At 36.8% G+C, this 22,543-nt stretch overlaps 1 protein-coding gene across 1 annotated transcript in view; it reads left to right on the top strand.

Annotated features, from left to right (window-relative positions):
- Window positions 1-22,543, top strand: part of ZFYVE9 (zinc finger FYVE-type containing 9) — a 62,414-nt gene that overhangs the window by 4,531 nt on the left and 35,340 nt on the right. The window contains exons 2-4 of the mRNA XM_082313597.1: window positions 11,345-11,449; window positions 17,387-17,491; window positions 18,260-20,340. Coding sequence (XP_082169723.1) covers window positions 17,422-17,491; window positions 18,260-20,340 — 2,151 coding nt within the window. The 5' untranslated portion in view covers window positions 11,345-11,449; window positions 17,387-17,421. The remainder of the gene's footprint in view (window positions 1-11,344; window positions 11,450-17,386; window positions 17,492-18,259; window positions 20,341-22,543) is intronic.

Raw genomic sequence — 22,543 nt, 5'->3', positions numbered from 1 at the left:
TTCAAGTGAATACACTGAAGGTCCAGAAGCATTCCGGTATGCTCTGATAGGCTCATCTAGGTTTTTCTATCAAGAATTGTACTGCATGCTACTAGTATATATTTTGCTTCTGTTTTCTATACTTTCCCCCTTTCCTTTTAATATCAACAGGAAGTTTGATGAATTTTGTTAAGAGATTGATTGAATAATGAAGTTGAGTGGGACTTTACAATTGGAAATGGTATTGCCAGTTAATAATTTTTTAAAAAATTCTTTTGTTACCTTTCTTTTACTGGTTTGGTTCCAGCATAGTAACAAAGGTGGAAAGCTTTCTAGTGGAGGCTTGAGACATCAACTGATACTTTAGACAGTGATGCTGAACCTGGTTTAGGGTATGGCTTCGTATATAAAATAATGCAGTAATGTGTCTTTGCTAGTGTCTTCCTGCTTCTTGGCCTGGCTCGAGCTGAACTGATGTTCACAGTAATTAGAGAAAAGCACTAAAGCCTAATGTAGACAAAGCTGGAACTGTGGTTTTTTTTTTTTTTTTCCTGCTATTATCTATGTATGTAAATATTTCTGTGTTGTAGATTTCAGTTTGGTAACTATTTTAGGACTGTTCCCCAGCTATTCTTCATTAGTGACAGAGGAACTAGGCATGATCAGAGATGCTGGAAATGCTTTGAGCCTTTGCTTTTGTTGAGAAAATCCCTTGTCCAGTTAAGAGTTAGAAAAGAAATGCTATCTAGCGAATTGTGACTATACTTACTGGTAATGTTTCATTGTGAGTCGTACTTACTGACTTCTTGTACTTCAGTTTTGCCAAAGAGCAGTTGTGGGCCTGCATAAAAAGGCAAAATGTTTAGTAAGTTCAGTGCCTTTTTTTTTTTTTTTTTTTTGTTAGTGAAGTGGTAGCTGGGAGGAACCTGTCCTTCCCTCTTCCCAGCATAGAAAGAATCCAGAGGTCATTTCCTGTCAGGTGATGATTTGAAATTAGGCCATATTTATGTCAGAGATTCACGTGCGCTCTATCAATTACAGAATTGCCGTAGCTGCCCTAGTAATACTTACCAGTCTTACTTCTGGATTCTTGCAATTTTTAAAATTACTGGAATAGGAAAGTGTTTACTTCTATGAGATACTGAAGTCCTTTTTTATAAATAATAGGACTCAATCTTTCTACATGTGCTCTGAGTACAACATTTATATTTCACTTTAAGTTTAAAATTTTATTTGGGGAAGTAATGCAGGTGAAATACATTAGAAAATTCATAGAAGATTATCAGTGGAGGAACATACACTGGTACATTTTTCTAAAAAGCAGTATGATGAACTTAAAAGGAGTTGGTAATGTTCAGTGTAAGAAGCAGATCAAAGAGCTTTCAAAATTGCATAATAGCTTCTTTATCTGTGAATGACACTGACTATTAGAGGAGCTTTTCTGTTTCCAGATTCAGTTTTGTAGTGTCAAAACTCTGCTTTGAACTCAGCGCACATGTTGACTTACCTGTTTGCACTCCCAAGTGTGATCTAGATTGATTTAGGATCACTAAAATAAAGGCCAAGCCATTTGAAACTGTGAATTTATAGTATATATAGTTGTTGTAAATTAAAAAAGAATTGGCAAATCACGTGAATATGCATAAAATTTATTGCTTGATTGGTTGGCCAGTCAAATTATTGGAAGTTTGGGAGATACTGCAGGACAAAAATTGCAGATATTTTCAGATCTGTGAATTTTTTGTTTCTTAGTTATTATTTACTGTACTTTTCTTACATTTCTTTTAACCCGGACAATGAAACTGTTCTCTCATCTGTTTCCTTTTCTTCTTCAACAGCTTTGATTTTTTTTTTTCTCTCTAATTTTTTTTTTTTTGAATTGTTGGATTTTAAGAAGAAGGCTTAAGAATGGTGTCATTAGCAGTAAAATATGGGGCCCAGTTTCTGTTGATCTAGATTCTTCTGGTCTGTGTTGTGCTCAGATCTCATTCTGATCTTGGGTGTGCCACACATCCAGTATCTCTGAGGTGGACTTTGGTGATCTGTGTGGGGGTGACCTAGGTAATGCCTGCCCCAGTCATCTGCTGAAGATGCCTGGCAGAATTAAATTTGTATTCCCTCTTCAACTTCTGCAGCTCTCAGCTTTGCATATCAATTTAAACAAAATCAAATTAATTTTGTTTCTACACCAAACTGGGAAGTGCAGTGACTGGAGAGAGCACATTTGCTTTTTCTGCTTGTGTTGTAGAGAAGGAAAGGCAAGTGGGCCTCAGTAATCTATTGCAGAAGAGGGGTGGATATCTAGTGCTCGTGGTTTAAGTAAGCATGATATGAAAGAGAAGAGCGTATATCTTGGATCTCTATGTGTGTCAGTTCCCCTAACTGTTGAATAGGGATAATGCTTACATGTCTTTTTAGGACATCACAGATCCAGAGAGCATGTTGCCTGATGTCATGCAAGACTGAGAACAGAGAACTGGGCTTGATTAAGCCGATGCTTAAAAGAGCCGCGTGGTTCTTGGGTTGAGTCAGGGCAGTGTGCTCGTCTGGTGATAAAGGGGCTCCCATCACTCTAGCTGAAACAGTGGGAATCTAAATCCAGATTTGTTTCTGATGGCTAGGACTTATTTTCCATCCTCAATTCTTTAGAATTTGTGAAAGATTTTGTAAGTAGCAGGGAAATTCTTACAAGATCTGGAGATGGAGAGACCTGTGTTTTGTTTTGAATTAGAAGATGCGTTGAATGAGTTTTATAGTGTAAATTGATTCTGATGTTATACGTACCCAAGTCCTTTGAGATACTTTATTGGTAAGCATATTGTTCTACCATCAGTGGAATGAAAGAAGCTTGTTTTTCTACAGATGTAAATCCTTTTTGCCCCTTAGTATCTCTTCCCTTCCTCCCCCCTCTGCAATAACCCCAGCTTTCTCATGTAACACCATAATTCTGTGTTTTCCAGAGCTGTGTGGGTATTGATTGACCAGCAGGTTGCTGCCAAAAATACATATAGCAGCTTGCTTTTCCCTTGGAGGACAGTCATTTGGGTTTGTTTTTACTGTGCAGATACTAATTTTCATGAATGTATATTTTTTTGGAAAAGATGAGCATAAAAAATAGTAAGTGAACAATATGATCCCATAATCTTCATTTCAGTAGGAGATCAGATTAAAGATACAACACTTGAAAAGCAATGGTAACTGAACACTTGCCAGTACATAAATCCTCTTCTTATTTGTGTTATTGAGACTGTGAATACCGAGTTTTCTTTGTAGGGTGGAGAAGACACAAAAGTTACATGGTTAAAATATACCCAGCAAACCAATTAAGTCAATGTAATTTTTTATTCCCTATCTGCACTGTAATGCAGATAAATGAACACTTAAGAGGAATTGAGATTGTGTAAGAGGAAAGTTCCCTCTTTGCCTATAATTTTTTTTTTCATTTATCTAGCAGTCTTTTTGAAATTGCATGTTCTTGTGCAATAATGTGGAAATACACGCTATAGCTTGCTTCTGAGACTTGTGTTTTGTAGAGAAATCGGGTATCTGATCTATACCCGTTTGGGGGTTTATACTTCAGTATGTAGCTGCTGTTTCTGTTTGCTGGCCAGTTTGGTAGTTCAGCAGGGCATATTGGTTGTCATCATGTTACAAAGTTACGTTGTTCTCCTGGTTTAACCCCAGCAGGTAGCTAAGCCCCACACAGCTGCTCGCTCGCTCCCCCGGGGTGGGATGGGGGAGAGAATCAGAAGGGTAAAAGTGAGAAAACTCGTGGGTTGAGATAAAGACAGTTTAATAGGTAAAGCAAAAGCTGCGCACACAAGCAAAGCACAACAAGGAATTCATTCACTACTTCCCGTCGGCAGGCAGGTGTTCAGCCATCCCCAGGAAAGCAGGGCTCCATCACGCGTAACGGTTACTTGGGAAGACAAACGCCATCACTCCAAACATCCCCCCCTTCCTTCTTTTTCCCCCATTTTTTTATTGCTGAGCGTGACATCATATGGTATGGGCTGTCCCTTTGGTCAGTTGGGGTCAGCTGTCCCAGCCGTGTCCCCTCCCAACTTCTTGTGCACCCTCAGCCTCCTTGCTGGTGCGGTGGGATGAGAAGCAGAAAAGGCCTTGACTCTGTGTAAGCACTGCTCAGCAGTAACGAGAACATCCCTGTGTTACCAACACTGTTTCCAGCACAAATCCAGAACATAGCCCCATACTAGCTACTGTGAAGAAAATTGAAGTGGATGCATGACCATTGCTGTTGGGTTTGTTCCCACCATTCCTAGAAGTGAGGAATAATACCGTGTGGTTAATAAGGTCATTTACAACTGGTTTGTACCAGTGAATCTGAACAGTGATGTTGAAACACATGAGGTTTCTCATTTATTTGTCACAGGAGAAAGGAAGTATGGGTAGGGAGAAGGAAAACGGACGCAGGAAGGGGTGAATGAGGAAGGAATGTGTTTGAGAGGGGAAAAGAAGACCAACAGATGAAGAAAACAGAATACAAGAGTATACTACAGTCTAAGAAGGAGATGTAAAGATAAGAGCTAGGGATTCATGGCTGAGCAGAATCAACCACCATATCAGTGGACAAAAGAAGTGGCTGAGCTTCCTCAGTTTTGGACTATCTGAGATACGTTGCATCTAAGTTTAGGAGGTTTTAGTGTTCCTAGAGCTCCATACGATTTCTGAAAACTGTATTTTGACTCATTAAAAATGAACGCTTTCAAATTTTTTGGTTTTTATCTGTTATGCCGTTATTTCCTGTGACTGCCAACAATGATACAGAATTATGAGCACTTAGTTTTATAACTAAAACTTTTCTGTGTCTTACATAAATTTTAAGTAAATGTCCTGATTGGTATATTGCACCACTGGAGCAATGAAAAAAATAACTTTACAGCGAATCTGAACACAACTAACTCACTATTTCTGTTGGTTAGCACTTGGTCCCTTCAGCACTGTTAAAAGGTTGTTAATGGACCTCAGCATAAACGAGAATCATACTCAGAAGTAGCAGTTTCAGTACACACTGTTGCCATGGATGTATTGAGTTGTATTGAGTGAGTTACTAGTTACAGATGACTTGAGACATAATGCACCGTGAGCATCAGCAATGTAGTTAGATCATGATCACGAATGGGAGTGAACTTTGCTACATTTGACAAGACAACACTATTTTATAATGTGTTAGTATTGTGTGTGTGTATATATATACACGTTTAATCTTGGCATGGTATTAATAGAAAGGTCAACACAATAGGAGAAATAAAATTGCTAATGGGAATTAAAAGTTACTTCCTTTGAGATAATTTCACGTTGAAGGGAGTATGAGATAAAAATTCATAGATCTCTGAATTTATTTTCAGGGATGCACAGTAATCCAGCTCTGCATAACACAGCATTTGAGAAATAGTAACTGTTTGCTGTCTATAACTGATATTTCTTACTAAAAGTGTGTGTGTGTGGAAGATTTTATAACACTGTTATGTTACATAGCTATCAAATGAGTACAAATGTGTGTTGATAAAGGTAGCTTTAGCAGCTGATTGACTGCTCTTCACTAGAAAGTGACTGTAGACTTTCAGACTTTTTTTCTGTACAGATTGTCCTTTCTCTAAAGAGCAGCTGAGTGCATAAATTGTGTCGCTTCTAGCAGCTTCTCTCCCCAGTGGGTACAACTCAGAATTGATGGGCTAGTAAATGGTAGCAAAGCGGTTTCCCTCTTTGCTTCTTGTCCTTTTCACCTGTCCCATTCTGGTTGCATGGCTATTCTGGCTTTTATTATCAGATACGGATTTTGCTCACGGCACCTGCAAGTATTGGCCCCTCGTGGATTTTATAAAAAGGACAGTTCCTTGGCAGTTGTAGGCATTTAATTAGTGATTCTAGGGGACCTTAGTCAGTTTGTCCCATATTGTCCAAATCTAAGAAACATCTGAAACAATGATCAGTATATTAGGGATTCATTCTTGTTTCTACCCTGCATTAGAAAGAAGAAAAAACTCATAAACTATTAGAATACAGGATTAAGTCACTCTGAAATACATAGCATGTGACTTTAAATAAGTTTATTCTTCAAATCTGTTAAACATTAACTTCTCATACTCAAACCCTTGTTTCTCAAATACAGCAACATAAAAAGTCATCTCGTAAGCCTATGTATTCTATATGTTTTGCTTTAGCTTGTATTTGAATAAAGTTAAATAGCAGCTTCAGTTCAGAATGTGAAATGCATAGATTTTTTTTAAAAAGCACATTGTTACATTGATGATATTACATGGAATCCATCCACAAATTAAGAAACAGAATTTCATATTAAATTAATGTTCAATACAGTGTGCATGAATTATTTTGTGGTTTAAAATATTTTAAACTTGGCAGTTGTATGAAACAAAGTGTTATAAAACATTGGATTTATAAAACACTAAATTTTGAAGTGGGTTCTGTGAGCACACGAGTAAGCTCAAGAAAGGATTTTTCTCTTTTTTCCCAACTGCATTCCTCTGGAAGAACTTGCATTGAAGGCAGCAGTGCGGTGCAAGCCTATGTATTTGTTCTTCCAAAGAGCCGGGGATGGATACTTTTCAAGGCAGTCAAAAGTAGTTATGTAAGAAGGACGCGTGGTTCCTGTCTCCAGGTGCTGAGGGCCCTGCCTCTGCGGCGCGCTGAGGAAGTATGGGCTTTTTGGCAAGGCTGTTTTTTGTGTCAAGCAAATAAATCAATTTCTTTCTCCTTGAAATAGTAAAAAGGGTAGGAAATGGAATTTATTTTCTACTGTAAACTGTTATAAAGCAGGTGTCCTTTTCAGTTGGGCTGCTTTCTCTTATTTACTGGAGGACAAAGGTTGATAACGCTGCTATAATTTGTCTTGTCTCCCTGTTACTTTTCACGGTGATACTTTCTATAACGCTTCTTTGAAGTTGCTGCTCTTTTGACTGCCTTACTGCTGCTCCGGCATGCGTGAATGTCTCCTTATGGAAACTTGGCTGGAGAAAAAAGTGAAAATAATAGCTTTAAAATGGCACGGGGAAAAGTCAAGGGAAAAGATGTAAATATTAGTGAAATAATTAGAGAGACTGTCTTCTCTTCAGGCGTTGTCCGTCTCTATTTGTGCAGTTGATTGGAAAAAAAGAGAAACCAATGCAACATAGAAATAGTTTATCTTTTGTCAGCATTCATGGGTAGTGAGCTGGTACAAAGTGTTGTATTACACAGAAACAGTGTGCAATGCCCCAGTCTACTCTTTGGTTAATTTACATTGAGTAGTAGGAACATCAGCGAATTATGGGAAATAAAACCGAAGGCTACTTGGTCATCTTGAGCTTTTGGTGCAGGAAAAGGATTAAGCAATGACTGTATCTTGTTTATATTTCTTACATTTCATCTCTTGCTCCTGTTTTTAGTATTTCTTATTAAATGGATTTATGGCGAGTTTTAATAGGATTTTCTAATCTTGAACTGTATCTTAGACAAGGTATTCCTGACAAATTCTGTTGTTATTTGCTGAGTCTCTTTTAATAGGTTAGAGTTTTAAAAAACAATTATTTTCTTTTTTTTTTTTTTCCTGGTTGCATTGCATGGCTGCTAGTTTAATTTATTAATAGAACAATTCATGTTAAAATGTTTAATTTGGGGCCTAATCTGAAGTCCTTGCCGTTTTTGCAGGCATTTTCATATATGTGACACAGATATTGCTACTGCTGTGTCACAAACATTTTATAATGCCCACCCTTTCTTTTATTTGGCACACACTAGGTAGAAAGAGCTCCATACTTTGTCTTTGTACAGAATGAGTAGTTGTTTGAGAGTCAGTGTAGTGTTCGGGAAAGATAACAGCAATGGAGAATGAAGCTTGCCTTCGTTCAGTTAGTGTGGGCATACCCTGTCCATACAGACTCTGGGTGCTGTTGTGACAGTGTATCCTGAGACAGGTCTGGAGGACTGCCTTTGCGGAAGGACCATTCCTGCATAGTATTTAGTCTTTCTACTTACATGAATTCTTAAAAAAATGATACAAACAAACACATGTTCATGTGAAATTTGACTGAAAGTTGCTGCTTTATTTGAGAGAGGCCAACAAGGAACCATTATGAAGTGACAAATCATTGGGCACATAGTAAATTACCATTATTCCAAGCATTGAATTACTTGAATGAAGAAACCCCACCTTTTCCACTTGTGAAGATTTAGCTTCCAGATTAACTGATCAGATAAAATAATTCGTATTGTATAACTGATGTATGTCCTGAAACTTGCTACCTGTTTCCCCTCTTGTTTAAGTACACTGTTTACCTATTAATGTAACCCCCTGCAATAGTATTTCTTGTTGTAGTTTTTATTCTTGCAAAGTTGGGACCTGAATACAGCCCCTGTCTGTAGTCTCTTTGACTCTGCCATCTGATAGTTCCAGAGTGTAGACAAGCTAGGAAGTTAAGATATAAGCATTGAAATCTGGGTTTGCATTTAAGATAATGCCTAGTTCAACTAATCTAGCAATAATAAAGTGCCTTAAAATGGCTGCAAATGTATTCCTGCCTACTCAAAGACATCATCTCACTGGTAGCACATTATAGAGGATCTGTAGTGTAGTTAAGAGTTGGATCCTTGCCAGTAGATGGAGGCATTTTTTAGCATCTCTTCATGCTTTGAGCTTTTTCTGCATTTTTTTAACATAGTATCAAAATTGCTTCTTTTTCAGTCTCTTTCCATTTATTATAAGCTATTCCAATTTGTGCTAGTTCAGATTACTTCCATTTGATGTTGTAAACATTTTTTACTTTTTTTTTTTTTGTGGAAGATATTTCTAATTTTATATTTGTAGAGCTCTTTTCTTCTGTTCTTCATCCCCTCTTTATTCTGGGCACGTCTCTGCTTGTCAAATTTCGCTTCAATTTCTGTTTTGCTTTTGCAGTAATTGGCAGTTGCCCTCTTGGAGCTCCTGAGGGAAATCATACATGTAGGGTATAACCAAAGCAGCACCTGAGTGGTACCACTGTAGGGCAGGAGACAGAAGAGTTCAGCCAACCATCAGCAGAAGAGATAAGAAACTGTGAAATGCTCAAAGTAAGCAAACTGGAACAGCAGAGACACTGGGCCTCCTTAATTTGTAATGATCTTAGGTCTCAGTAGGCACATAATTTTTAGGTGGAAATGTATGTATTTTTTTCAAGTGTGATGGAACCTTTTTTTAGCAGCGTGTACGATTTGTGAAAAAACTAATAATCACTAGGTTATACATTGTTGTGAATATTCTTGACTCTCCTTTGTAGTTATTCTTTTTGTCCTTGATTTTTATTTTAATATAGTTCTCTTACATTAACTTCTTATTGGAAAAAGAATTTGGCTCTGTTGTCAACTTGTTCATTTTTTCAGGAAATCCAAACCTTATAATTTACTTTTTTTAAATTGCTTTTTGTTTAAACATATTACATTCAAATCTGTAAGCATGCTTTGATTTTTGCGTTGATCTTTGTAAGGGGAAATGGCTGCCAAGAGTAAATGTTGAATTGTAAACAAAAAGCTCTAGGACCTCCAGGTAATATCTCTTCAAAGCTTTCTTTGGAGACTGGTGGTGATTGATTGGATCTGCGTTCTTCTGTGTTGAATGGTTACGGACAAAAAAGTTATTACCTGGGAAGAATGGAACAAGGAAAGTGGATCAGAATAATGACAATGAATAAGAAAGCTGTACTGTTGCCCTGAATATCAGTTGCCTAGAAGGCTTGTTGGCTTAGAGCACTGGCGACAGCACAGCACATTTCAGCTGTAGGTTGCTAGCTCTGATCCATTTCTGATCAGTAAAGACTGAACTTTGTGGTTAATGTATGACCGGCTGGTTCACGTGAAATGTGTTTGATGTTCATGATGCAGTTGACAGGCCTTGTCATAAATCACAAACAGAATTGTCATTAATTGATCCATCTTTTCAAAGGAGTCATGAAAACGGAATCATTTTCCTCCACCTACAGGCTGGGAGGGGACATGGTGCTGGTACAGATAACCTTGCCCCACTGGCACATGTACTTCACATCCCTTTGAAAAAGCTTATCATTCTGAAGCCTTTCAGTGGAATTAAATTTCCCTCAGCTCTATTTCTGCATGCATATGAGGCCTATCTGAAGAACTTTGTAATATAATAATTTCTACTATTTCCCAAATATCCAGAATTCATCTTAGCTTATAGAGGTAGAAATATATATGGCATCAGAAATTATACTTGCATACAGGAACAGTTCTGTTGGCATACAAAACTGTGGGATTTTGAGTTTGGAAACAGAACTACTAAGAGTGCTACTCTTCAGTTCATTAGTTTCCTGGAATTGTTACTGTAGCTTATTTCTGAAAAGAATAATAAACAACCCTGGGAAAATTGTAGTACAACCCTGAATATTGCTTTCATGCACAGAGAACTGATGGTTTTTTTTAGCTCTGTTCATTTTGTTGGAGTTTTAAGATTTTTTTCTAACACATGCTGCTGCTTCATCAGAGCACTAATAAATATTTCAACTACCTAACAGGTCAAATACCAGCACCAGCAAACCTTAAAACATGAATTTAACTTATCTCACTCCTTGTTCTTGTTGCAGTGTTTGTCATAAACTAGTCCCTTTTCTTTGCTCATGGCTGTGTTGGATTTTTGAGCTATGTTGACTGTTAGGATGCAGCCTGTGAAAATGAGCACCTGACCTATAGAAATGCTGTAGTTAGGAGAACAAGACAGTTTCTTCTGAAGACTCTTTTTTTTTTTTTTTTTTTTTTTTTTTTGCTTGGGTCCTCCCTGCTATTGAAGGTTGATGCTGTTGTGGTTTTTGAGAAAAGAAGCCTTTAGGAAATGAAGGGAGCCTAAGATTGTGGGGGGAATAATTTGAAGACAAAACCAGTTGTTTAGCTGTAATAAAACTGGTGGGAAGCTGATGAATACAGTTTACAGAATTCAGAGGGCCGTGAATTTTTGTTGAGTATCAAAGCTACTAGCTCTTTATTTTTGGAAGGCCTATTGTGGTGTAATATAATTAACTTCAGAGGCTAGTTTTATAAATTAAGCGTTACAGTCAAGGTCATCAGGAATACAAGGATAGTTGGAGTTGCTGCCTCAGTCTGTGGGTTGACAGCTAAATGAAGAATAATAGTAGGTAGGTAGCAATGTGGTTTTTATTAGCAGCTTTTTTCACCAGAATACTGGAGAGCAATAGTGGCATAGTGCATTGATCCCTGAATTTAAAGCTGCAAATGTAATCCAAATCATTTGAAGGCTTGCAGCATTTGCCAAATGTGCCTGTGCTAGCTGCAGTCATGCGTTGAAAAAACATGGTTTGTGGCAAAATTACCAATCATAAAATACATGTTTATATTTTCTTTCTAGGATCAAGTAGAACACACTGATTCAGCAGAACTGGCTGGCTGTGCTGCAGTCATCATGAGTAGGCACAGGGTCATTCGTTTCTTAACATATGTGTAAGAGAAAAAGGTAAGAGGCAAGTTCTGCTTTAGAATATAATGATTCAGGAGTATGTTCTTGAAATGCATTAATTTTTATGTATGCTTATGGAGATATATATATACACACACCTCTAGATATGGATATATATCTTATATAGAAGATGATGGAGTATTTTTAGCATTTTGTTGTTTTGGTTTTTATTGAGAGTAATTGTCTTGTTTTAGAGCAAAGATGTGTCTTGTTTTGTTTGAGGGAGGGGGGAAATGGGCAAAGTCTTTCTTCCTCAGTCTGTGCTGTAGGCAGATCTCATCAATTAAAAATACAGCTATTGCTGAACTCTCTGAAAAAGCTGTTCATTACAGCAAAGGTGCTTGACTTCATTTTTTCTTGGGGTTGACAAAAGTCCTCAGGAGCACTAGATCTAATAAATTAATTTGTCCAGTTGATATGTAATTCCATGTTGTCATGCTATGGGAAAATGACATTTTCTGGAAATCTGATTTTTATCAGGATGAATGAGCAATGTTTGGTTTCAGTTTGATCATGCCCCTTGTGACTTTCATTTTAGGAGTCTTTCATATATATTTTTGGTGAGGACTATAATAAACTACTTGAGTATTTTGTTTAGTAAGAGTTTACTGCAATGTATATGTTTACAGTTTCATGTTGAAAGAGTAGTCTACACAGGACAGCATGATAGAAAGTCTTGAGATCTTATTCTGGTTCTTTACATACTCTCTGATTTTTAGGCCTTTGCTATGGGGCTTGTAGTTGTATGTTGGTATTATTTCCTTTTGGTGCATTTTTTTTATTATAGTGTTTTAATGTGATTGTGTGCTGGTCATCCACTGTTAAGAGTCAAGAATATTTGAAAGACTTAAGGCTGTCAGTTCCAGTGGTGAAAAAATCTTGAGGGTAACTTAGGATGTGCAGTGCAGATGATCTTGGGTGACATAATTCCTTATCGTAGAGACCAAAACAAATACAAGTCTTGCTGCTTTGCAGGTATAACACAAGGCCTATCTCTTTGCACAGTTCATTACCCAAGAATAAGCTGGCATGTGGGATATCTGAGCTGTCTTGAGAGGCAGTCTGCAAGGTTAAGCCTGTTCAGAATACCATCTAATTTTAAGGAAGGTTTTTCTGTCCTTTACTTCTGTCTCCTTCTCTCCCCACTAATCAATTGAAGTTTGTCTTATGTCTAAATGCTATGATGACTAGGATAGTAATTCTGGATACATATGACACTGACATTCTGGTACATGCACCCTTATATTTAGACATAAGTGGAGAGTAGAGCATGTAAGCTTGATAAAACATAAGTTCTTAAGTTTTAGAGATGAAGATGATGATAAGTTCATGCTGTTGTATGAAGAAATTGATAAATAAAACACAGAGTTTCTGAATTACTCATGATCTGTGATCCAACGGGAGCTTGAAAATAATCTGATTGACAGGCTGCATGTTTTTATTAGCTTTTTTCTATGAAAGACAGGAGATGACTGCAATGGGTAACAAATGATCTTGGGTTCTGGACTTACTGTACCAGTGGATGGTAGCCGTTGTATTCTTTTTTTCTGGATACAGAATTTAAAAAAAAAAAAAAAAAAAAAAAAAAAAGCCATTTAATGTGTTGTTTTGGGTTTTTTTGTTTTTTTTTTTTTTTTCCTAGAGTTAGTCTTTTCTGCCAAATCTTTGCATAGAGGATTGTATTTTTGAAAAAAACATCTTATGCTTTTCACTGGATGGGTGATGTATGTCTCCTTTTCCTTGCACTGGCACAAAATCCTCTTCTACATGTTGTTCATCCCCATATATACTAATTTAGGAAGTGTCTCCTTTTTGGCAGCATACGGCTAAAATTGCCATTGAAATTTATTCCTGATTTGCTCATGTTTTTATTCTCACTTTTCCAGAGTTTAAAAGTTGTGTGTTTGCTTGTCAGCTTTTCTCCATGCCATGGCTTGGAATAGTCAAGCAATGCTAAAGAGTTTCACAACTATCAAGGATCCTTTAAAAATGTCATTTCAACCTTTATATTAGGAGGAAGTTAAGAACTAGAAGAATTCTAAAACTGTTCCAAACTTTTATAGTGGTACCTGTGAGTTACAATCAAACTTTCCAAAGACCTGTAAAGGAACATGTTTCTTTTTATTTATGTTGGATATTTCATAAAAATATTCGAAATAAATTTAAATTCGAAACCATGGGGAAAACAGCTACCTGATTATTGTAGCATGCAGTGTTAGAGCATTTTGTGTTTTCTGTTTTGATTTTGAGTTGCTGGCTATGCAGAGTTGAAGTATTAGATCTTAAACTGACAAAAATATGAGTTGCTGACAATGTATTGGTCAAGAAGCATTGTGGGTATCTGTCAGGAACATGAGTACTCATCCTCCTTTTCTGTCAGGAAGAGGGCAGTAAGGACTTTTGTGGGTTTGGCAGTGTGTTTTACCCTTGGACAGAAACTTCTGGAAAAGCTTGGGGGGGGTTGTTGTGTTCTTTTATATAATAATAATAATAATAATAATAACAATAATTTTAGATGTTAGACCTGAAGATTTGCAGCTGACCTTTTCTGAGAAATACCTACTTGCATAGACAATGAGACCTCATTTAGAGTGGCTGTCAGCTTAGTGATTGTGAGTTTAAAAATAGAAGATTCTCCATATATCCTAGTACATCAGTAATTGAAATAACAATAATGATACAAAAGGTCTTTTTTCTCTTCAGTTTGGACTATGAGCATCCATCAGTCTGGATTTTGGCTCATTGCATCTTTGTGCACCAGTATTTGAGCTTCAGAATTCATATGGTTACATATATTTGTTTACACATAGTTCTCTGTACTTAGAATTTTTAAAAATATAGAAAAAATAACTTTGTCATATTGGACCAAATTTAAACTCACAAATATTAAATATTTAATATTAGATAATACAGATGTTAATAATAATTTCAAAGAGATGCTATGAAGTATTAACCACATTGGGATTGTAAGGGAGTGGGAACAAAATTCTAAGTCCTCTTTATATGCCCTAGTTATTGTTAAACATGTGGTCTCCTAAGTCTGAATATTTGTATTTTTCTAATGTTATAAAATCACACTTAATATAAAATTTAAAAGCCAAACCCTGACTAAAGTAAATACAAATGATTATATTTATTATGAACTTCTAACACTGCTTTCTTTGGTTAGGCATATCTTGTTACTGATTTGTATGACAATGAAAAAGCAGCTAATCTAGGACTAAATTTAAGAAGTGTTAGGGGCAAATGTGGCTTATATTCTGCTTACTCCAATAAGCATAAATTTGAGTTAGTTCTGAAGTCATTTTCTCAGGCTTTCAGTTGGGTTTTGAAGTTGTATGAATAGTTAGGTCTGAATTTTTCTAAACATTTGCAAGTTACACAAAATCAAAATGCAGTTGTCCAAAGAGTTACTTAGAAACATGTTTTCAGCAACTGTATAATCAGCATAACATTCCTTCCCCATCAACTTGCTTGTCAGTAATCATTATCTTCTCTAAAATAAGCAAAACAACAACAACAAAAAAATCAATGCTTGTAGCCTATTTCTTTGGGGCCACTCATATTGCAGAGTTTGTGTTTATGTCCTAGCAAATGCCTTGACTGGATACCCTTTTTCACTATGAAAGTGCATGGAAATCTGAGTGCAGTGGCTTCAGACATCACATCTTCATCAATTGTTTGCTAGACTGGAATGTTGTAACTATAATGTAAATGAAATGCATTATAAATGGATGTGAAATTACATGGTGTTTTGTACAAAACGGTCTTACTATGGTGAGTTAATTTTAGTTGATGTTTAGAACTCTGAATTGAAAAAAAATATTCAAGCGAAATATTCATTGGGACAGATTCTAATTAACTTTTCAATATTTGATATTTATTGAGCTGGTAAAGATGCTTCCTATTAAGGAGTTGAAATAAGGTGGAGAGAAAGGTGCAACAGAACCTCCAAACTCTTGCAGTTTGGATGTAGTTTGAATGAAATTGGTATTCGTATGTCTAAGGAGAAGCATCTGCTTTTTAAATTTTTTTTTTGTTTAATTGAAATGTGTGTAGTAAATGTAATTGTTTCAGTTAAAATGGTATGAAAGATTTTTAATACAATGACTTGGTGGGCAGATTGGATAACTCGGGAAGACCTTCCAGTAGGTATCTTAAGGGATCGAAGAGTACACTCTGTCACAGTTAGAGGTCAGAACCTGGCTTTTGATAGAGGATGTAAAGTGTTGAGCGTTTTTAGACTTCTGAAATGCAGCCTTTGACCAAGGTGGCTGGCTTTTCATTGCTTATGTTATAATCTGTGCATCTGTGTAGAGTAAATGATATAGCCGATCATCTATCTTCCTTGCCGAAGGAGTTAATCTAAAATCCCAGAACAGAGGACAAATCTGGGAGTTTATAAGGTGACAAGTCTAGTTTATCTCTGAATTTCTTAGCAAAATGGTCTTTTTTTGGGTGATGCTTATTGCAATTTCTGAGTTGCTGTTACGCTCATTTTCTTTAAAATTGGCTTTTGTATATTTCTTTAAAACATGATTTAATCTGATTATATTAAATAGCAGTGTATTTATGTTGTAACATGATCATCTTTTAAAAACACCATGTGTCAAATTTGAGGTCAACCTTGAAAACTTGAGCTCTGCATTTTGTGATATTTTAATGCATTATCTTTTTGTACCGATAACCTAATCGTAGCTGTTGCCCACAATAAATACAAAACTGTATTTAATGTTGTAGTAACTGAAATAAAACTGGTGTTTTCCTCAAATCCAGATACTATGGGGGTAATGTTAAAGTAAAGTATAGTTTTAAATTGGAAACTTCCTCTGACATGTTTCTTGTGTCTGTTGTATCTCTAGTGTAAAAGAGCAGGTTTTTAATTGAGCTGGAGTCTAGCTGTCAGGTCTAACACAGTTTCTTACTGCAAAACAAGGTTCTCACCCTCTCCTCCTCCATTTCCTTGTTTCACAACACTGAAAGCCAACTCTGAAGAGAATAAGGCTGTTTTGGATGATGTTCAGAGAACAGATCAAATCAGGGTCTCTCTTTATGGTATATAGGTTATGGCACACATTTCTCAGTGAAAATGTCTTCGCTGGTAGTGAATGTTTTTAAAAAATGAATCAGGGTGTCTTGTTGCTACAAGCCTTTGGTAGCAAGAAGACCATATTCCTACTGTTAGGGCGAAAAAGTTATTTATTATGCGAAGTTGTAGAAAGTTATTTAATGACTTAGGGTTGGGCTTTTTTCCCCATTTCTCCCTTGTCATCTTCCTTTCTAGCCTGAGAGTATTATCTTTTGATGAGACTATTTACTTCTGCGCATGTTGCTAGATTTCCAGTGCCTGCCTTTCAGGGAAACAAGGATTATTAAAGCAGGCATTTTAAGAGCTAGCACAATTCAAGTAACACCCATTAAGTCCTTTAACAACTTTTACAAGTATGAATCTTTGAAGCATCTCTGGGAAATGAGGAGTGACACAGAATACTGCTAGCCTAGTATACATTGAAAAATCAGAAGCACGGAGGGTTTAAACTACTTGTTCAAAGCCACATGAGCTAGTCTGGGGTAGCGTGGAACTGAAAGCTGGATCTTCAGATTGTTAGTTGGCCTTCTGGTTCTCTAGACTGTTATTTTCTGACTGGTGTTGGAGCAGTTTTGCTCTTACCATTATCGTGATCCTAGACACATTAATGTGGGAGAGTGGAGGTAATAAACTCCAAAGCAAGTTTGGGGAGGTTGTTAATCTGAATCAAGCAAGTTCAAGCACACAAATAATTTTTATTGCTGGAAAATACTTTTGATTTATGCATGTAATATATGTAAAATTTGATTTACAAAGGACTTCTTTTCCTGTTAAATCAGGGCAATATGTACTGGAACACTGCTGACTGACAGTTAAATATCTGGTTGTAATTTGTTCTCTGGCAGGTTCAGACAAGAATCTGGTGGTCTTTCCCTGACAAATGGAGAACTATTTCCAAGCAGAGGCATATAACCTCGATAAGGTTTTAGATGAATTTGAGCAAAACGAAGGTGAGTAATTTTGAACAAGATCGTAGATGCGCACTAGATGTATTCTACAGAGAACAGCATTGAAGAGGGAGAGATCTGTGATACCCTTTCTGGTTTTAGGTTGCAAATTAATCTCAGAACTTGCAAAAAACATCTGTTAATTTTGCATGGTGTGTCTTCAGTATTTGTTAGTAGTATTCTCTTCTGTTTCCATTCATCTTGTTTCCTTTTTTAAAATTTCTCACTCTTTTAATAGAAAATCGTACACTTTTTAAAGAAAGGCTTTGTGAAGCTTAATTTCAGTGGCAATATTTTAATCATTTATTTTAAACAGATCAGGCAAGACTTATTTTAAGCTTCTTTTGCAGTTTTGGGAGACTCAAGCATAGAAATGTTTTATTAGGTCACATAAATCATGTAATGAAAGTTATCATATTTGAAATATTAATTTTTTTGCTTAGTCTAATTGCTACTTCTGTGCTGTCAAGGAAGTTGAACATTTTATGGGAGTGGGAGTCTTTCTAGGCATTTCTAGCTGTCTAGAGTATATTAATAGTTTAAAGTTGCTTGTGCAGATTCAACCTGATACTAATTAGTGTAGCTCTAAACTTCTTGAGTTCCAGAAACATTATGCAATTACGCTACTAATGGTTGATGAAGGGTGTTAGTCGTGGCAGATGTGTTTTACTGTTGTGCCCATATTTGAACACCTCTACATTTATATTTGGGGCATTCTAATGCAATAGCTTTAATAGGACAGTAAGTTCTCTTATTTAAACACTTTTTCAGATGCCGCTGTTTCACCTACACTATTGGGTGCAAAGTGGAATCAGATTCTAGATCCGTCTTCTCGTCGTCTGTCATTTAACCCAACTGTGGCCAATGTGAATGAAGCTACAACTCCTAATGAATGTCAACAGAGATTGAAGTCTTTCTCCCTGTCTCATTCAGTGACTACACCAACAGGAGGAGGGGATCACTGTGCTAATGGAAAGGATTTTAGCGTAAGCCCAGAGACCCCAGTCATGTGGATTGATGATCAGGCAGCAGCAGACGATCAATTGATTAAAAGAAATAATAATCAGGATGATCAGCGTAACACTGTGGAAACAGGAGAAAAGAAATGTGGAAATATAGCTTGCTTGCCAGAGGAGAAAAATGTACTAGTGGTGGCAGTCATGCATAACTGTGACAGAAGAACACTACAAAGTGGCGATTTGCTGGATTGTAAAAATTACAACAGTCAGTCCGTAATGGACACTATTAGCTTTACACTGGATAATGAAAACCGACAGAGTGATCAGTTTAGTGTTACTGTAAATGGATCCACGGAAAAAGATACAGATACAGAAAAGCAAGTAAATCGGCTGTGCACTGAAGATGACTCTATAAGTCATTTGATTAATGCTTCATCTGAAAGCCTGACCGTTGCATGCCCCTCCTCTCGATTAAAGGATGATTTTAATATGAGTAAAGATTCACTGTTTTCAGAAGCTACAGCTGCAGGGATTAATGCAGTGACTCTCTTACAGAGACCGGTTGATGGTACTGTTAAAATGCAAGAAAATTGTGTATCAGTTGAAAATTTTACTAGTAAAGCCATTCCTCAGAGAGCGGATCTAGAAGCTAAAAACTCTTCTTCTGGTTCAAGTAATGGAAGCTTAATCGTAGAACAGGAAACAACCCAACAGTTACAGTCTAGGCTATCTGGACTCACTGAAGCTTGTCAACCTAACGTCGCTGGAAGTGGTAATTGCAAGGAACGTATTGCAGAACATTTTGCCCCTGAGGAAGTTAGTGCCACTGAAAGTGAAGTCATTGAATGTGATAAAAATCTTGGCACAACGGAATTGCTCAGCATGGTAGAGTGTTACCCAGAATCTCAGGAGGTGACTAATTGGGAACCGACTAAGTTGAATGAAATGAATAATAAGCAAACTCTGGGAGAGAATGAAAGACACTTGCAGACAAAACAGCCTGATGAGGCATGTAGTAATAGTAAAGAAGGAGGAGATGGGATGATGGAGGCAGGCATAGACTTAAAAGGAACTGGTATAGATGAGCTTGAAGGGTCCAGTCTCTCTGATGTTATGGCTACATCAGCAGCAAGCTCTCTGTCTAATGGTTGTGATTCCTATGGAATGCAGAACCCAGTTGTTGCTCCTGTTCCAAAGACTTTACCCTCTAAGGAAGACTCGGTAACAGAGGAAAAGGAGATAGAGGAGAGCAAGTCAGAATGTTACGCTAATGTTTATGAACAGAGAGGAAATGAGACCACAGAAGGGAGCGGTCTTATTTTAAACAGCACTGGTGACCACATAAAGAAAAATTATTTACATAATCTTTGTAGTCAGGTTTCATCCATGCAAGGGCAAACTTCACCAAAACCAGTGACTAATCTGCAATCTATCAGTGTTCCTTTTGGTGGTGCAAGACCTAAACAACCTACGAATCTTAAACTGCAGATTCCAAAGCCATTATCGGACCACTTACAAAATGATCTTGTTCCCCCAAATTGTGGAGGTAATAGTAAAAACAAAAATGTCTTTGGTAAAACACAATTAGGGGATACAGCAGACACGTTTCCTGGTGAAACATCTTTAAATGCCTCTGTTACTGATACTAATGGGGAACATTTGGAAGAGTATGAATCTGGAGTCTCTAGTAGTCCGTGCCTTGCAGTAGCCCCAGATAGTCCAGATAATGATCTCAGAGCTGGTCAGTTTGGAGCTCCAGCCAGAAAGCCTTTTACGACTTTGGGTGAGGTGGCTCCAGTTTGGGTTCCAGATTCTCAAGCACCAAACTGTATGAAATGCGAGGCCAGATTTACATTCACCAAAAGAAGGCATCATTGCAGAGCTTGTGGGAAGGTAAGTTCATATTTTGTGAGTAAACTCAAAGCACCCTTTTTTTCCTGATACTGCATAAAATCAAATCAGAGCCACTGGCTACAGTTACCTGTGACATCTCTTCCTAAAAAGCCATGTTTGATTTTTGTGAAGGAAAAAAAGGCATTTCTAAGCTCTAATCTATTTAGGCTTCTAATAGAGAATAACTAATTGTTATTTATAACTGAAAGAATTACTAGCCTGTATAAGCAGTGTATTTGTTGATTGCAACAATCGACATAATTGGATTCATGCAGAACTGCTATAAAATGGCTGAGCACAGGAAACTAGTTTGCAGAAATTACTGCATCAATAATCCCATTAAAGATACTGAAACATATTGATGGGAATTGGAAGTGTGCTGTTGAATTGCTGGAATTCCTGCTGGTTTAGATGGCTGATCAACTCTGTTCTTTTAGGTCTTCTTTACTAACTTTTCTTATATTGCTTACATTATTTTAAAGAATATACATCTGCTTCTGGAAAAAAAATACAGTAAATTATCTGTCACCTGATGTATATACACATGGTGAGAAATTTTGTAATGAAGACAACTCAAACATAATTTCTGTATCATTTTGTGTTGTGTACGAAATATTTTATTGTTGACTTTTTTTTTTTCAGTTTTATATATGTGCCATCTAGGTCAACACCAATTCTTATGTGGCAAGTTTATGGTACATGATTAGCTTGTAAAGCATTTCCAAATATCTTGTTACTGAAATGAAAGTCAGTGGCACATGGGAAGTAGGAACGTAGGAAAAAATACGATGATTCCAAAGCAGTAAACTAACACTCTTGTCAAGTAGATATTCATGAATATTTTTAAGATGAAAAATATTAAAACCCATTAAAAACTAGAGTAGAAGTACTTTGGTTCATTTAGGCCCTATCCAAAAGTTTCTGAAGTTGATTGAAAGACCTCCTGACTGCTATGGGCAAGATCTTTAGCTACCACAAGAGTGCAGGGTAGCAGAATGACTTGAACAAAGGACCTAAAAGAAGCAAATGTATCTGGAAAGCTCAAATCCTTACGCCACCTGTTTCTGGAAGCAGCCTAGCAGAAAACCCAGGCTTGCTCCTCTGTAAAGGACTATGTATGTGTGCCACTTGTCCCTTTAGTAACCAAAATGCATAGGACTCAATCTCTTCACTGCAACACCAGATAAGTAGATTTTATTCAAATTTGATTTTGAGACATGCTGGAAAGTCTTTCCCAGGACACTTTAAAAGCTAAGCAGACATTCATTGTGCACTGGTCCAGGACTTCCAGTTGCTTGCTTCTGCCCATCCTCTTGCAGGCTGGTTGCAGTGGAAGTCCTGATGTGGAGCTAGTAACCACAGGAGATCGATAAGCATCATGTGAGGTACATGCCTACCTTTTGTGTACCTTTCGGTCAGTATCAAAGGGCTCAATCTTTTTCTCATTGCAGTTAAGGAGAATCTATAAGGCATATAAATTAAAGGAATGCCCATCATTTCAGCTTTGATATATTAACTTATATTGCCAGTTCTTTAGGCAATTCTTTTGTGTTTTATGAGTTTTAACAAATATGACTACAATTTTCATTTACAGTAATGTTTTTTTCTTATTTTTGTGTTTTAAACAAGTTCCTTGCTTGGATTTAATTACTTTCCTGTAATGACTGAAGCCCTGAATTGCACAAATGAGAAGCAGAAAATGAAAATATTGGTAAACAAAATGGATAAAACATGCACAGACAAAGACCAAAAGATGTAGTGTGCTTTTTTTTCTGTTTCTTTTTTTTTTCTGACTACTGAAGACAAGCCTTGAGAAGAACAACCAGCATTGTTCTGGATGATATGCAGGGAATGGATAAAATAGAAGGTCCCTCTGCTCTGTAGACAAACTGGTTTCTCAGATGTGAAAAATACATCCATATTAGTATTTAATATTCTCAGAGTGTTAGAATAATCCTCAGAATGGCTTGTTTCTAGAAGCTTTTGTTAGCTAATGTTGTCTGGGCCAAATTTGCACACATGCAGTCAAAAGATGTGGCAGAAAATTCTGGTATTTCATGCCTTCTTATGTTTTTTTTATCTAAAAAAGAGCACTTATTAATAAATGCTAAGAATCAATATAGGTCAAATAGTACTTAGCACTTACTGCAAATTGCTTTACAACACTTAGTTCCTGTAACAGTTCTGGGAGGAAAGAGACCAA

Source organism: Platalea leucorodia, assembly GCF_965183815.1.
Source record: "Platalea leucorodia genome assembly, chromosome: 5".
Classification (NCBI taxonomy): Eukaryota; Metazoa; Chordata; class Aves; order Pelecaniformes; family Threskiornithidae; genus Platalea; species Platalea leucorodia.
The sequence above is the reverse complement of the archived record's forward strand: the minus strand, read 5'-3'. Positions and strand labels throughout refer to the sequence as shown.